This window comes from Penaeus chinensis, chromosome 38 (genome assembly GCF_019202785.1).
Source record: "Penaeus chinensis breed Huanghai No. 1 chromosome 38, ASM1920278v2, whole genome shotgun sequence".
Lineage (NCBI taxonomy): Eukaryota > Metazoa > Arthropoda > Malacostraca > Decapoda > Penaeidae > Penaeus > Penaeus chinensis.
This window is the reverse complement of record NC_061856.1, coordinates 13430040-13441972: the sequence shown is the minus strand read 5'-3', so window position 1 is coordinate 13441972 and position 11933 is coordinate 13430040. Positions and strand designations below refer to the sequence as shown.

General features: G+C 34.9%; 2 protein-coding genes across 2 annotated transcripts in view; both read left to right on the top strand.

Annotated features, from left to right (window-relative positions):
* Positions 1 to 204: 204 nt before the first annotated feature.
* LOC125045934 (uncharacterized histidine-rich protein DDB_G0274557-like) lies at positions 205 to 1114 on the top strand. Its single transcript, XM_047643534.1, has 2 exons — positions 205 to 306; positions 626 to 1114. Exons 1-2 carry the CDS (start codon positions 205 to 207, stop codon positions 1112 to 1114), a joined length of 591 nt encoding a protein of 196 aa, XP_047499490.1.
* A 2486-nt stretch (positions 1115 to 3600) lies between these two features.
* The window catches only part of LOC125046095 (WD repeat-containing protein 35-like), a 25041-nt gene continuing 16708 nt past the window's right edge, over positions 3601 to 11933 (top strand). Inside the window, exons 1-11 of the mRNA XM_047643733.1 lie at positions 3601 to 3674; positions 5324 to 5435; positions 5993 to 6159; positions 7228 to 7330; positions 7684 to 7844; positions 8113 to 8278; positions 8441 to 8589; positions 8897 to 9115; positions 9270 to 9405; positions 9696 to 9824; positions 10001 to 10098. Coding sequence (XP_047499689.1) covers positions 3651 to 3674; positions 5324 to 5435; positions 5993 to 6159; positions 7228 to 7330; positions 7684 to 7844; positions 8113 to 8278; positions 8441 to 8589; positions 8897 to 9115; positions 9270 to 9405; positions 9696 to 9824; positions 10001 to 10098 — 1464 coding nt within the window. The 5' untranslated portion in view covers positions 3601 to 3650. The remainder of the gene's footprint in view (positions 3675 to 5323; positions 5436 to 5992; positions 6160 to 7227; positions 7331 to 7683; positions 7845 to 8112; positions 8279 to 8440; positions 8590 to 8896; positions 9116 to 9269; positions 9406 to 9695; positions 9825 to 10000; positions 10099 to 11933) is intronic.

Genomic DNA, 11933 nt, shown 5'->3' with positions numbered 1-11933 from the left:
TTTGTGAGTTTTGATCTTAATAAGAGAGAACGACTCATTGTCTAAAACGGATTTATTTGAATACATTTACGTCTTTCATTCACGGCTGTAGAGCTTTACACAAAATAAAAATATTATATTGCTATCGTTCTTTAATTAGTCAACTTCCTCCAAATCACACAAAAAACAACGAATCTATTTTCCAAAGACTGAGGAAGTACATCTATGCGATCTGGCACTTTCGGGTGCGTGAACATTTCCGATTCGAAGGCCACGAAGCCGAATTTAAAGGGGTCTCAACGGCAGTTTGCAGACACATCGTCCTCAGTGAGCCAAGAAGAGGTCCAACCATGAAGTTTGTGATGAGTCGACATACCTGTGAGAGAACGAATTTATCAATATTTATCAATAAATAAATATTCCTATGTAGAAACAGATATATGTTGTATATAAATATATATAAATATATATAAATACACACATATACTTACTATATGTCATATTTTATTGTACCACTTTCGTTCTCATCAATTATAAATTGATTAGCGACAATAAGTATGTATCACTGGAATAATTGATTAATGATTTATAAAATCGTGGATGAGTCAGAATACGACAAATATCAATTACTCATTCTATCTTTCAGGCAATCGTGCTGGTATGTTTGGCAGCGGCCGTGGTAACACACTCTGATCCCGAACCACACAATTATCACCACTACCCCTACTACTACTACTATTATCACTATCACAATGTCAAACCACTGGAGGGCGATGGGGTGGCCAGGCATCCAGGTGGCGGCACCTCCTTCGTGGCTCCTCAAGTTCACGGCCTTACTAAACGCTCAACTGACCCCACGCCGGAAGCTATCCCTGGTACTTATAGTTACCAGGTAGTCCACCATGGCCATCCCCACGATGGATATCACAATGGCTTTCGCTACCTTTATGATAGCTATCCCTACAACCACTACTATGGTTATCCTCACAGATACCACAGTCACCACAAGAGCTCAGTCGAATCTGAACCCGAACCTGAACCTTATTACACCTATCACGGACGCCCTCACTATTATAACAGATACCCCATCTACTACCCTTACTACGCCGGCTACCGTTACCGCTACAGAGGATAAGGACAGGTATGGACTGTGGCATGCCTTGTGGCGATGGTCCTTTACTAGATGTCTGATAGTCCGGTCTGTTCACGCCGGTTTTTCAGCCACTGATAGTAAAGGGGATCACTCTTAGGAGGCCTCACAAAACTGAGGAAATGTCTTTTGAATGTCGGAATAGCTGTGCATTGTGTACAAAATAAAAATTATGATAATTTAATGTAGAATATGTTTACATTCCTTTAACTTTCCTTCTCCTCGAAGATAATGCACACTCAGGATTTCTCCGGCTCAGAGAAAAGGCATTTTCATGTGCTTTATTGTTCTTTCTTTTGTTGTTTTACCTACACGTATGTAAATATGTCTGCGTACATATAAATAAATTCACACATGAACACACACACACACACACATATATAGTTATATATGTACGTACATATGTGCATATAGATATATCAGTATATATGTATATGTGTGTATATATATATATATATATTAACAGCCACTCATTCCACTGCAGGACATAGACCTCTGTCAATTCACTATTGAGAGGTTATATGGCAGTGCCACCGTTGCCTGATTGGATGCCCTTCCTAATCAACCGCGGTTCGGCGCGTAAACACTTGTGCCACGGCGGTGACTTCCCCTCCGACACCTGCGATTGACTTCTCAAGGCGATATGTCGTTTTCTCGGACTCGAGCCATATCAATATATATATATATATATATATATATATATATATATATATATACATCTATATGTGTGTGTCTGTATATGTATATATTTATATATATATATATATATATATATATATATATATAAATGCATACGTATGTATGTATACATATATTTTATATGTATATGTATGCAGAGGACATACACATAATATACATATGCGGGGCCTCATATATATGTATATATATATATATGTGTGTGTGTGTGTGTGTGTGTGTATGTTTGTGCGTGTGCGTGTGTGTGCATGAATGTATTACATATTGCTTTCTTGTACATCAGTTCCAAGATTAGATTCCCTTCAATCTTTTATTGCAAGAAATTTGTAACCTATGACCTCATACGGACTTTGTACAGCAAGTCTCGTTTATATTTCATTGAAGTCTTAAAAAGAGAGGACGACTCATTCTGAAATGGATTTACTATATTCCAGTCGTTCTTCACTTATTCCCCTTCTATTAAATCATATAAAAACAACAAAGTAATTATTCAAAGACTGAAGTAGTACATCCATGCGGTCTGGTGCTTACACAACGTCCTCAGGGAGCCACGAAGAGGTCCAACCATGAAGCTTGTAGTGAGTCGACACATCTGAGAGAGAATGAGGAATTTATTAATATTTATTGTGCATACACTTGCATATATCCCTTAATAGAATCATAACACACACATATTGTATTTAGATATATGCATATACATATATAAACACTTACATAAATATATATTTACTTGTATATGTGTGTGTATGCATATATATATGTATATGTATATTTTACATTTTATTTTATTGTACCCTATAAGTTCCTATCAAATATCAATTAATTAACGGCAATAAGTATGTATCACTGATATAAGATGTCTGTAGAGTTTGATTAATGATTCATAATACCCACGATATTATTTGCTAGAAAAAATGAAATACTTTTAGAAGAAAACTATATATATTTTTTCTTTATTGAAATTTCAATGAGTAATTGATATTTGTCGTATTCTGACTCATCCACGGTTTTATAAATCATTAATCAATTATTTCAGTGATACCACGCACACGCACAGATATATATATATATATATATATATAGTATATATATATACTATATATACATATATATGTATATATACATATATATCTGTGTGTGTGAGTGCATCTATGTGTTTGTGTGTATATATAAATTAATGAATATATATGTGCATATATATACTATGTATACAATAATGCAAGCACACGCAAACACACGCAAACTCACACACACACACATACACACACACACACACACACACACACACACACACACACACACACACACACACACACACACACACACACACACACACACACACACACACACACACGCACACACACACACACACACACACACACACACACACACACACACACACACACACACACACACACACACACATATATATATATATATATATATATATATATATATATATATATATATATATATATATATATATATTCAATGTTTTTGTTTATCCTTCAGAGTTTACAATTTCAAAATTCCCGGCTTATCGCGTTGTCATGAGAACACGAATGTAAACAAATTCGCTGCAGTTAACACTTAAGTCGTCTACTGCGATATCAACTTTCCTTTTCTTTAAATGCACATGTGACATTTTTGGATATATATGTTGCTTTATAACTTAATAATACTTTTCCTTATGAAATACTTCCCCAAAAATCATAGGCTACATTAAATGCAAGTAGTCATCAAATTTTACTTATAAGTGGCACTCTCATGCATTCCTCACGACCCAAGAGTGACAGGATTCGAGTTTTCTCATGAAGTCGTAAATATGTTCATATATTTAAGCAAAAAGGTATGTAGATATCATTTGCCAAACTAACCTGGCGATGTGTTCGTAATGGTGATACAAATATAAAGCAGTAATATGAGAAATGTTGTTAATGATACTGTAAAATGAAATAATTCCCTTGCCTAACTTGTATTGTGTGAAAAGTGTATTATCTTATTTTTATTGACAATGAAACGGTATTTCTCATTCTCATTTCTCATTCCTCAATCCATATTTAGAATATGGATTGAGGAATGGAGCAGAAAAGTTATACTGGTCATTGTAATCAAAATACTTTAAAGAAACACTGATTTGAATATAGTTACCATTAATAATGGTCATTGTAATCAAAACACTTTAAAGAAACAGTGATTTGAATATAGTTACCATTAAATCTTTTCCCCATCTTTTTCCTTTTTTTCTTCCCCCTTAGGAGAGAGACTGGGACCCAATGTAGGCCCCTACCTTGGGCCCCAGCCTTCGCCTCAACTAATTTTGCACGGTCTTCTTTTCCCCCTTTCCTTTCCTTCTCTTCTTCATCATCCCCTTCTTCTGTTCACTTCCTAAGGTTTGAGAACCGTGCTGAAAGGATGAAAGGCTGGCTTTGTGTCAGTCATGAATGGCCTCTGGGAGCTAAGAGCATGGAATTCCCTTGGTTAATAGCCTAACCTTTACCCCTCATGGTGACCTGAGGGGTAGACCTGCTGTCCTCTATGTGCCCAACCTGGTGATGACCATTCAAGATGCTCCAATCAGTCACACACGTGTGCAAATTGTGGTGGCTCCCGTAATGTATTTTATAGGAGCCCTGCCTACAAGCTCAAATCTCAGATTCAAACTAGGCCTCATTCTATGTGAGGCAAGACAAGAAATATGCCTATTCCAAAACAGCTCTCCTCCCATCTTCTTGATAAGTCTCAGCAGCTCTCCTAGTATCTCTTCTCTCTACCCCAAACCATCCTATCTCTACTCCCTCTCTCCCCCTGGTCTAAATCCAGATACTCCAATTTCTACCCGCATCCCCAGTGCCTACCCCTCCTCCTCACTCTACCTGTCGCACCAGACAATCTAAACGTTCCACTCCATCTTCTATCACATCCTCTCCTACACCCACCTCTTCCTTTGCTCCTTGGACATGTATTCCCTCTTCTCCAGATAAGAAAATCTTAGTTTCTCAGAAATCTCCACCTAACTCCCCTTCAGAAACTCTTGAAGACATCCAAAAGTTCCTAAACATGACACAGGAGAATAATGCACTCCTTCATCCACCCTCTAATCCCTTTATTCCTATTTGCTCTACTTTCATTTGCTGATATCCATCCCCCTCCTCCTCAAGTTCCCCCTACCCCTCTTCCTCCCACTCACCTAAAAAACTCACGACACACACAATGTTCTCTAGATCCTTCCCCTTTTTCCCTCATTTCATTCTCTGGATTCTCCTAAGTCTACAACTGTTGTTTCTTACCATATTAGCCTTTGATTGTTTCATAATAGCTCTTTTGTGGTTTCCTCAGACACATATTCTCCATTTGATCTTATCCCCCTAGATCTTTAATCACATTTATTTCTTCTAACCTTTCTAACTGTTACCATTCCTTTTTTTTTTTTTACTGAATTTAGAGCAAACACTTATGTACTTTTTGAACTGCAAAATACTGCTAAATCATTTACAGATTGCCATCCCAAACAATACACGGTTAAGATGTGTAGGATGGAACAAAGACCAAGGTTATATTGCCTGTGGTGGAGATGACGGCTTACTGAAAGTGCTGAAGTTAGAAGCAGGTAAATAAGTGGTTAAATTCTTTCATATCATACTCTTTATTGTCTTTACATTTTATTAACCCCCATGTTACTGGGAAAATGTTGTGTTCACTTTGATATTTTTTATTGTGAATTGTCTCTGCACATACATGCACCACAAGTGCTTAGCCACATGACATTTCCAACAGCAAAGTAAGATAAAAGTAAATATATCAGAAAATCAAGGAAAAGGGTAAACAGGTGAGAAGGGTAGTACTAGTAATGGTTCATTGGTGACATAGTACTTGTGGAGCTATCTATGTTTAAAGACAGTTGATAAACTAAACTCATAGCATGTATATACATGCCATGCCTGGTGGCATCAGCTTAGGAAATTATGTATCATCCTATAGAAAAAGAAAAATAAGGTAGAACAAGTAGATGAATAAATAAATTAATAATGCAAGATGCATTTCAGGTCTGAAAAATATTAAGAAAGAAAGCTTTCAATAAAGTAAATTTTACATAAAAGCAGTGAACATGTAATAATAAATTCTTCACCATTAAAAATTATATTACAAGCTGTTCTTGTTTTACAGGTAAAGATACAAAGGTCAAAGGGTTGGCAGCTCCCTCCAATCTGTCTATGAATCAGACTCTCGATGGCCACACAGGGACAATACAGGTTGTGACATGGAACGAGAGCCACCAGAAACTGACTTCCTCTGACCAGAGTGGACTTATCATAGTCTGGATGCTCTATAAGGTATATCTGTTGTAATAATGCTTTAAGCCAGTTGTGTTTTTTTACTCTAGTCTTGTCAGTTACAAAAAATAACTCATTACAACTTACAGAACAAAAATATTTGTCATTTTCTTTGGTCTTCTTATAAAGTTTGTTGTATCTCTTTATATTTTAATTTCCTTTTCTATCAGCCAATCTGAAGAAGTTAATGACGAGTACAACAAGAACAACTTCAGAATCACTATAAACCAGTGAAGTTTTATTTTATAGCTATTTGATAAATTACACTACTATTCCATCCTTATTCATGTGCACATCTATGTTAAGAATATATATATTGTAAGTTGATATTCAGAATCAGTTCTCAAGTGTTTAAGTTTTATATACATAAATTGAGATGATTAGTACATACAAGTACAAAAGAAGTTAGATGGATATCCTTCACTCACAAAGATATTATGACATGAGTTAGTTTGTAACCTTTCATATGAGTAATGTGATGGCTGCAGAATTCCTTATGTCAGAAATGGATGATTCTTAGTAAAATATTCTGTGTGGTTTGTCTATTTGGTGATGTATGCCAGGTTTGATGTTTTGTTGCTCTTTTCTTATGATCCTGCAGTTTCTTTGAATATATGAAAGGACTAATGGACAACAGTGCTGTTTGCTTATTACACCTCTTTTGTTTCCCTTTTTTTCTTTATGAAAATTATACTAATATTCTGATAAATAACTTCCTTTACTTAATAAGTCATGTTAGTAAATACTTATCAAAATAGGTTTGTATATGTGCAGTTTTTTATCAAAATGTATATATATATATATATATATATATATATATATATATATATATATATATATTTTGATACATATTTTGGCAAGATATATTTGATATTACTGTAAATCAGTCAAGACTATATGCCTTAATATCATAGCATATTATTTGTCAATACCAAACCATTTTTTATTCTTGTCTACAAAAGTTCATATCTGTATGAATACACTTTAGATGTGATTTTACTTCCCTATGAGCTTCATCAATTATTTTTCAAAGGCTATTGCTACTTCATACCAAGTATTTTTCAATAGGGCTCTTGGTACGAGGAGATGATCAACAATCGTAATAAATCGGTTGTGAGGGGAATGGCCTGGAACAGCGAAGGACAGAAGATTTGTATTGTGTATGAGGATGGTTAGTTTTGTGTTAATGTACAGGGAGGTGAATATTCTTTTGCTAAAACAAGGATAGTGCAAATATTTTATGACTTAAAGTAAGTCTATAGTTTATTGTTAAAGTACATTGTTTTTTTTATATTACTCTATAACCTAACTGTAAATATTTGCCTTAGTTACTTTGTAAGTAATCATAGATAATATCGTTTCTATAAGCATCTACATTATAATCACTGGAATTATTATAATTTTATTTACTGTCATTAAGAGTTCCATGGATAATTACATCAGTATTATTGGCCTGACCATTTCATTCATTATTATTGACATCAAAAGAAAATGGATTCTCCATATATATTTCCAATCCTTCAGGTGCAGTGATTGTTGGCAGCGTCGATGGCAACCGCATTTGGGGAAAGGAACTCAAAGGCCAACACTTAATGGGAGTTGAATGGTCTCCTGACTCACGTCTTCTCCTCTTTTCCCTTCACAATGGGGAGGTCCATGTGTATGACAATACTGGAGGCTTTGTTGTGAGTGTCTGTAATGATTTTAACATACATACATATATATATATATATATATATATATATATATATATATATATATATATATATATATATTTATGCATATATGTATGTATATATGTATAATGTGAATATGCTTACACTGATATTTATTTATTTATTGTATAGATTTATTTTGGGAATGATTACTTAATGGGTTGATTAATAGATTAACTGATAAGATACAGATGCAAATGTTCAATGATATTATTTTTTTTTTTTTTCATTTTCATAGAGCCGGTTGAACATACAGTGCCTGGGTAGCATGGGCCTCGGAGCAATGGTAGTCGGCCTAACTTGGTACAATGGGCGAAACGGCTACGTAGAACCTGACTGTCCCACCCTAGCCATATGTTATGACAACGGCAGAATGCAGATCATGAGGAACGAGAGTGATGACAGTATGTACTTGGCAATCTTACATGAATAAAAGAAAACTTAGGCATTGCTTCAGGTACTGAAATCTGATATTTATAAATATAAAGTACATATATAGTTGACTCACATGTTTTTCCTTTATAGGTTATCATATTTACTTTCTTTTCTCATGCACTCTCTCACAGTGCCTGTTTTGATTGACACTGGAATGAGTGTGTGTGCCTGTCAGTGGAATCACAATGGCTATGTGATAGCAGTAGCAGGCACCCTTCATCTGTCAAGCATGGGAGAGAAAGACTGCAATGTTGTGCAGTTTTATACTCCATTTGGTGAGGTAAGAAAGGCTGTATTTGCTATATTTTACTTTTCTTTGATGGTTGTTAACCATGTTTTAACTGATGTTAACCATGTTTTAAATCCAATATTGAACACCCAAAAAGATGTGGCCTTTGTTTAGTTAGGAGGGTTCCTTCATGACATGACTTTTGTTTGTTGGCAAAATTTAAGATTCTTGGATAGTATGCATAATCCCATATGAGTTATAATTTTGGGACTATTTATACTCTTAGTATTTGTTTCATAATTATTGGTTATAGGAATATATAGTTATTGTCCATTTAAGTTTCACTGTCACTTTACAGCACCTGAGGACCCTAAAGGTGCCAGGAAAGGAGATAACAGCTTGCTCATGGGAAGGAGGATCACTTCGTATAGCTTTAGCAGTTGATTCCTTTATCTACTTTGCTAACATTCGTCCTGATTACCGCTGGTGCTTCTTTGCCAATACTGTGGTCTATACATACACAAAGCCTGAACGCACTGAAACATGTGTGACCTTCTGGGATACCAGGAATAATGAGGTAAGTTATGAGGAAATAAGTCTCTCTTCTGTAGTATGAGAAATGATATGTACATAGTTTACTTTTTTAAATAACAGATTCCAAGCAGGATGTGGTAGAAAATGTAATTTGATGTTGTGTATTAAATAATGATCTGCTTCATTATCCTGAACAGCATTTCATTAAGCACATCAAGTACCTCATGGGAATGGCATCAAGTGGAGAGCACTGTGTCTTGGCTGTGCGCACTGATGATGGGTCTGGACAGTTTGGGCTTATCATCTGCAATGCTATTGGTACTCCAGTTGATAGTAAGTGCTTAGTAATTTTCTCTTAAAATTTTGAGAAAGAACATCACTCTTATCTTTACTGTTTGTGATATATATTGGACAGCCAGTATAACTATCATTATTTTATTATATATAGCAAAGACTTATTGTTGTGATAAGAGTTTTACTGCAAAACTAAAATTGGACTTCATTATTACTTCAGCAAAATGGTAAAGGTCTTTGGCATATTCATGTGTTTTCCTTTTCTTCCTCTCACTGTTTTGCTTACTTGTTCAACACAAATCCTTCACTATTGATTATTCTTTCAACAGGTAAATACATTGACATTGAGCCCCATTACCTGTCCATGACCAGCAGTTATGTCTTTGCTGCATCCAAGGAGAACTTCTATATTTGGCACTTCAAGACTCCCAAAGCTCATTCATCAATTGAGGTTCCTGGTAGGTTATACATATTTACTTTTTTTAATGGAAAGATTTTAATTTCAAATTTTATGATTACTCTTTATGCCCCAAAACATTGCATTTACTTCTAAAATGCCATTGTTGATGTTGACATTTTTAAAATTATTTTTTTAACTGACTATCCACAAAAAGAAAAAAAAATTATATTCCAGGTTCAGTGAAAGTAGACCGTCAAGAACGCCTGTACCATATTGATGACACTCCCACTGGTGTCAATGATGTCTTTAGGGAAGGAGACAAACTTTTTGAGGTAGGCTGGTGTACTCCATAGTAAAAAGATGAGAGTTTTGACGCATTTGCACTTTCTAAATTTGAATTTGAGTTTAAAATGACTTGTGGATAGAAAATGTTTTTCTTTCTGAAAGATCTTGCATCCTTACTGCTGAAAAATAATAATGCACCAGAACCCCGAGAACTCAAACAAGAAGTACAACCTCCAGCCACCCCCTCTCTCTGTGCTTCTTCATACACATAGTGCTGGCATGTGACCTAAGATCACTATTTCTGTAGCCAATAAATTTTAGCCTGCAACGTAAGGAAGGAGGATATCCCTTATTACAAACCCTCAGGATTTAGTGAACAGAGTAGAAATAATTCAAATCTTGATGAGCAGTGAGGCATGACTTGGGTCAGCAGATTTTTTTTTATTGTCTAAATTATGTTGGCCATATGAAGTTGCATACTTGGCCTCTATGAAGTTTAGTTCACTTGGGTTACATTCAGACCTTACAGTTCCTGTCTGCTAAAAGGTTTTAAATGAAAATGGAATATCATGCAGCTTGAGAGAATGCCACACTTTTATGTTATGTTATAGGTTTCCTCAAGATTCAAAAAGACTGCTATTGTGTAATGGCTTCATTCAAAAGTACCATATTGCAGTTTCTAATTCCACAAAGCCCTCTGTGTTAGATCTCATTTATCAAAATCCATTTAACCCCAGAACCCAAGTTAACATATAGTTGACCATTTCTTCAGTAGTTTCCAGAAACAACTAGTTAAAGAAATTGGTCTATAATTCCCTGTTTGTCATTTTCACTTTTTTGTATGGGGATGATGATACTTCTTTCCAACTTATAAGCACTGTGACCTCTCAAAATATTGTGTAGCGGATGACCAACAAAAATTTAGAGAGCTGTCTGATACCTGAGAATTTAGGTTGTGTGGGACTTTCTGGCATCACATTCAGCTGTTAAGGCAGAAAAAACATGGAGTGAGATTTGCTCAAGGAGAGATCTGTGCCACAGATTTAACTAGTTTATTTGAAACATCTCTTGTTTCTGTGGTGATTGTGTCATCAGGAATAGGACTAACTTCCCAGCATTCTTACAGACTTTCTCCCATACCAGTGCAGACATGTACTGTCTTCATAATATTCATATGGCTTTGACTTTCATCCTTTTGTAATGAACATAACTAATTCTGAGTTTCATCCACCTTAAGGCAATGTGTTCTATGCTCACCACCATGGTACTGTAGTTGTTTTGTAATCATCTCATTTAGATGGTAGATATGTGCGTGTGTAGTAAAAAAAATCTTAAATGTTGAATATGCTGATGTCACCTTTCCTTGAGGTTGTTGGAAAAGCATATTTTTTACTAATGCTATCAATATAAATACTGTTATTATAGATATTATAATTATTATAGTGTTATTGACATTACTAACAGCAATATAAGATACTGTAAAATATTTCCAAAAATCAAGGAAAATGGTAAAAATATGTACACATACTCACAGCAGGCATGGTATATATGTATAATACATGTATCACCGGTGGCATCAGGTTAATGGTTGAAATACTCGAGTTATGTGCTCCTAAGGGGATGCATGTAGGGCAGTTCGTGGGCAGATATTGTTTCTGTTTGAGTTCTGGTGTACCAATACTTTTTTAGCAACAATAGCTCAACTCAGCTAAGAAGTTAAGATTATGCAAATATAGTAGTTTGCAGATCAATTAGACAGAAAAGTTTAGATTTATAACATAAGAAGATGAACCTATAGCAACTGAGTGTTTTCTTAATTAATTTATTTATTTAGTTAGTCATTTTCTTTCTTTCTTTCAATTTTATATTTAGGTAAAAGACA

Coding starts and splice junctions, on each gene's coding strand:
- LOC125045934 (XM_047643534.1), top strand. CDS start 205: ATGCGATCTGGCACTTTCGGGTGCGTGAACATTTCCGATTCGAAGGCC. Junction 307..625: donor TTGCAGACACATCGTCCTCA/GTGAGCCAAGAA, acceptor TCTATCTTTCAG/GCAATCGTGCTGGTATGTTT.